Genomic DNA, 5240 nt, shown 5'->3' with positions numbered 1-5240 from the left:
ATTGATATGAGAAATCCTACAACTAATGTGGACATTAACAAAAAGGTCAGTGCTATGAATTATTATGCATATCGAACTATGATTTGTGAGAATGCTGATAATCATATATTGAAATATAGATAGTTATTTCATCAATACATTGTTGACATGTATGTAAAAATAGAAAGTGAAAGACTCCTCTACATACTACTAAATAAAGTCAAATTGCATTCTGAAGAGTACATCCAGTTCCATGCAGTTGTAAATGATGGCAATCTTAGTGAATTGGAAAAAATGGTCATTTTACTATCCATATTTACAGGCAGCCCAAGACACATGCATGAATATGCACAAGATGCAATGACGTATGTTCGTGCATATGGTCGTCCAGATTTTTTCATCACATTTACACGCAACCGAGCATGGGATGAAATGAAGAAGCTTTTATTAATTGGACAATAACCATAAGATCGTCATGATATTTCTGGGCGTGTATTTAAACAAAAATTAAAACCTTTAATAGATTTTATTGTCAAACACTGTGTATTTGGAGAGACGCGCTGTTGGATGTATTCCATTGAATGGCAAAAATAATGGTTTACCACATGCGCATATTTTAATATAGATGATGGGAAAAATAACACCAAACAGAATTGATGAAATCATCTCTGCAGAAATACCAGACATTGAAATTGATAAAGACTTTCACGATATTGTCTCAAAAAATATGATTCATGGTCCATGTCGCTCACTAAATAATAATTCACCATGCATGTCAAATGGAAAGTGCACAAAGCGGTATCCTAGAAACTTACTTGCTGAAACTATTACAGGCAATGATGGATATCCACTCTATCGACGACGATCTACCAAAGATGGTGGAAAATCCATTAAACTAAAAGTACTCAACAATACTATTGATGTTGATAATCGTTGCGTAGTACCATATTCTCCATTACTACTAAAAACGTATAACGCACACATAAATGTTGAGTACTGCAGTCAGTGAAAGCTATAAAATATATTTGCAAATATGTGAACAAAGGAAGCGATATGGCAGTGTTTGGAGTGAAAAATACAACTGCATCTAACGATGAAGTCACCCAGTATCAACTGGGACGCTACATATGTAACAATGAGGCTGCATGGCGTATTTTATCATTTTCCATTCATGAGCGATATCCAACAGTTGTTCATTTAGCAGTACACTTTGAAAATGGACAGCATGTATATTTTACATTAGAAAATGTACGTGTAAGAGCAATGTCGCCACCGCCAACAACATTAACTGAATTTTACACATTATGTAGAAATGATACCTTTGCAAGGACACTACTGTATTCTGAAGTATCAATTTATTTTACGTGGAATACATCAACAAGAAAATTTCAGCGTCCTGAAAAAGGTAAAGCAGTACAAGGACACCTAAATTTATATTCCGCAAATGCATTGGGTCGTCTGTACACTGTACATCCAAATAACGCAGAATGCTTTTACCTATGATTATTATTAATCAATGTTTGTGGACCAACATCTTTCCAAGAATTGAAAACGGTCAATGGCCATGTGTGTGCCACATTTTGTGAGGCTTGCCAGAAATTAAATCTCTTAGAAAACGATGCTCATTGGGATATTTCACTCGCTGATGCTTCTAATACAGCTCAACCACAGCAGATACGTACACTATTTTCCATCATACTAACTACATGTTTTCCTGCTAATCCAAAGGATCTTTGGGAAGAATATAAAGACTATATGAGTGAAGACATTTTACATCGCATGCGCAGAATAAATGCTAATCCCAACATTCAATGTACATCAAATACATACAATGCGGTATTGATTTTAATTGAGGATGTATGTTTGACAATAGTCAACAAGTCACTGACAGAATTGGGAATGATTACTCTAAATAGATCTGGTAATGACATTTTCGATCGTGATGTACAACGAGAAACGCACTTCGATGTTAATAAATTACAAACATTTGTTCGAATTAATCTGCCGAAATTGGTATTAGAACAACGAACAGCAAATGGCACAATTATAACTGCAATATCTAACAAGAGATGTGGTTTGTATTTCTTAGATGCACTTAATGGCACTGGTAAAACTTTTCTTATTTCAATTATTCTGGCAACTATAATATCACAAAATAATATTGCACTTGTTATTGCATCATCTGATATTGCAGCAACTCTTTTGGATGGTGGTCGAACATGCCATTAAATATGCAGGTAATTGAAACTCCAACATGTAATATTAGCAAATATTCTGGGTTGGAAAATGTACTGAGATCATGTCAGCTTGTAATATGGAATGAATGCACCATGGCACACAAGAAATCATTGGAAGCACTCAATCGCACATTAAAAGATTTGAGAGAAATGAACAGCTCTTTGGGGGTGCATTCATTTTGCTAGCTGGTGATTTTCGACAAACTCTACCAGTTATACCACGTTCAGCACCTGCAGATGAATTGAATGCATGTCTCAAATCATCAGCGTTATGGCGGTATGTAGAGAAAATATCTTTAAAGACCAATATGCGTGTTCAATTACAACAAGATGAATCTTCTGAACGATTTGCAAAACAATTGTTAGATATTGGGAATGGTAAAATAGAAATAGACGAATCTGCACACTGTATTACATTACCAAAAGACTTTTGTCACATTGTAAAATCCACTGATGAATTGATTGCCAAAGTTTTTCCAAATTTATCGCAGAATTATAAAAATAATCAATGGGTTAGTGAGCGTGCTATATTGGCAGCCAAAAACATTGATGTGAATTTAATAAACTACACAATTCAAAATGAAATACCTGATGAAGAAACAACATATAAATCCATAGATACTGTTGTCAATCACGATGAATCAGTTAATTATCCAACAGAATATTTTAATTCATTGGATTTACAAGGAATGCCACCGCATATTTTATCTTTGAAAATTGGTTCCCCAATCATCCTTCTACGAAATATAAATCCACCGTGACTATGCAATGGGACTAGGCTATCAGTAAAAAAATTAATGAATAACATAATTGAGGCAACCATTTTAAAGGGAAAACACCAAGGGGTTCCTGTACGACTAGCCTTCGCAATGACCATTAACGAAGTACAGGGACAATCATTGCAAGTATGTGGATTAGATTGGATCCATGCTTCTCACATGGACAGCGTACGTTGTGAGTCACATGGACACCTTGTACGATGGTGTTCACGAGTTGGAAAACCATCAAATTTATTTATTCCTGCACCAGATAGGAAAATAAATAATGTTGTATATTTACAAGGTAAAGTTCACCATTAATCATCAAATATCATTCATTTCATGATGATATTTAATAATTACTTATATTATTGTTCAATTAAAATTCGTTTGCAATATTGTTTAATATCACAAGTGAAGAGGCATGTTTAATCTACCATCAACTATGTATATCTATGTTTTGTACATATATTATATTCAAATGACACATATGTAGGGATAATTTTATTGTTAATTTTCATTTTGATGTATTGTATACATTTGACCATTAATAAATTATGTTTGAGGTATCAAAACTGCCTTTTCGTTCAAATACAGCAACGTGTGGACGGGTACAGCTAGTATTACTTATAAAATAAAAATTCATGCTGTTGCGTCCCTAACTTCGCCTTGTGTAATTTCTTAAATAATATGCTGTCATCGTATTTAATATAACCCTCAACTGCATGAATTTGTAATGATTAATTGAAAAAAATATATATAAATTAAATTTATATATTTTTATGCTAAAGTAATTAACGACTCTATGGAAGAAATCGCCGTATCGAGCTAGTTTATAGAAAATAATAAAATCGAGTTCTTATGTCTTTGTTTCGTGCCGGTGTATCTATTTTGGAATCAAAATAAATAACTTGCTTAGTTTAGTCATTTTTCATATTCGTTTATAATTTTTATGGAAACAGCTTCCCTATTAGTAAATGTCAGCCTACGCCACTACCACACCTGCAGCTATGATGAGCGAATAGTGTCATTGTCATGGCCATGTAGCCCGTGTGCTATATCGCGGTGCATTAATAGTGCCGTGATACGAGTGTCGCCCCAGTACTAAGAGTATGCCGTTACGAGAGCTGAGTAGGTGCAGTGTCTTAGCACAGTTCTGCCTCGGAATTCGTTCCATCCGTTGTCATTGACGTGCCAATCGCTGGTTGTTTGAGAAATTGTAGTGCATGAGGCAGACTTGTTTCTTATCATCGTCAAGGAAATAAATTTTCACTCCTCCCTTTTTGAATTTTGCTAATTATTGTTTGGAATTTTTGCCATTTCTATATCTCTATGTCCACATTGTGGATTCAACTTATGTATGATCTTTTTGATATTCATCTTTTGTTACATGTAACATTATATATGTAACGCACTTTTCTTATATAATACTCAGATTTGTAATCCTTAGATTCTTTTATTCTTTGGTAAAGCAACTTATTCGATTAACATATATTTAGTAGGAATAGTTATAAATAATTAGAAAAATGTTACTAAAACGGTATTAAATATGTTCTTGCAATTATATATTTAAGGTCTAAAGGTGTAGGTGGAATTACTGTCCGATATTTTACGTGATCCATTCGACGTATCGAGTGAGATTATGAAATATGAAAACCTTTTACTATTCCTCGACCCCTTTCCATGTTAAATGAATGATTAGATCTGGAAGACGAGAAGCCTGAATTAGTGAGATCTCTGCGAACATAAGTAATTTGTAAGTAATACAATTTTTCTCTTTGAAATATTTGCCTTTGCATAGAATAGATCGTATAGATATTAATGCCTGTCTTATATCCATTTCAGTCCAATTCTATTATAGCTATTGAACAGAAGTAATACTGATTATACCTGATTTTTGCAATAGTTCTTTGTTTAACAGATTTTATTGACGTAGAAGCATCATTTGAGGGATGTATCGATCTACTTTGCAGTTCTATCAGTTTTTTTCTCTGCTCGCTACTTTCCATTTTCAGTTCCGCGTACTTATCCTTTATCACCATCGTATATGTTGCGTAAGATTGTAATAACTTTTTGTTCTTAAATTTTACGGATATTTCAATTAAATTTCCTTTGTTAAAAAAAAACGGAATTAAAAAAGAGTGACACGTACCATTTCTTGGAAACGTTGTATCGTAATTTGCATCTGACTGTTTTGAAAGGCTCGCACTTTGCTTAACGTTTCCAATGATTCGGTCAACGGAGTAAAGAAATATTCTACTTTCGA

General features: G+C 33.6%; 3 protein-coding genes across 3 annotated transcripts; all 3 read left to right on the top strand.

Annotated features, from left to right (window-relative positions):
* The first annotated feature begins 607 nt into the window (after positions 1-607).
* On the top strand, positions 608-1482 carry LOC143428657 (uncharacterized). The gene is made up of 2 exons (XM_076903703.1): positions 608-980; positions 1025-1482. The coding sequence occupies exons 1-2, from the start codon at positions 608-610 to the stop codon at positions 1480-1482; spliced, it is 831 nt and encodes a 276-aa protein (XP_076759818.1).
* A 728-nt stretch (positions 1483-2210) lies between these two features.
* On the top strand, positions 2211-2977 carry LOC143428656 (uncharacterized). Its single transcript, XM_076903702.1, has 2 exons — positions 2211-2288; positions 2375-2977. The coding sequence occupies exons 1-2, from the start codon at positions 2211-2213 to the stop codon at positions 2975-2977; spliced, it is 681 nt and encodes a 226-aa protein (XP_076759817.1).
* A 36-nt stretch (positions 2978-3013) lies between these two features.
* Positions 3014-3999, top strand: LOC143428655 (uncharacterized). Its single transcript, XM_076903701.1, has 3 exons — positions 3014-3278; positions 3541-3594; positions 3959-3999. Exons 1-3 carry the CDS (start codon positions 3014-3016, stop codon positions 3997-3999), a joined length of 360 nt encoding a protein of 119 aa, XP_076759816.1.
* Positions 4000-5240: the final 1241 nt, after the last annotated feature.

This window comes from Xylocopa sonorina, chromosome 10, assembly GCF_050948175.1.
Source record: "Xylocopa sonorina isolate GNS202 chromosome 10, iyXylSono1_principal, whole genome shotgun sequence".
In the NCBI taxonomy this organism is placed as follows: Eukaryota; Metazoa; Arthropoda; class Insecta; order Hymenoptera; family Apidae; genus Xylocopa; species Xylocopa sonorina.
Note: the sequence above shows the minus strand (reverse complement) of the source record. Positions and strands in the feature narration are given on the sequence as shown.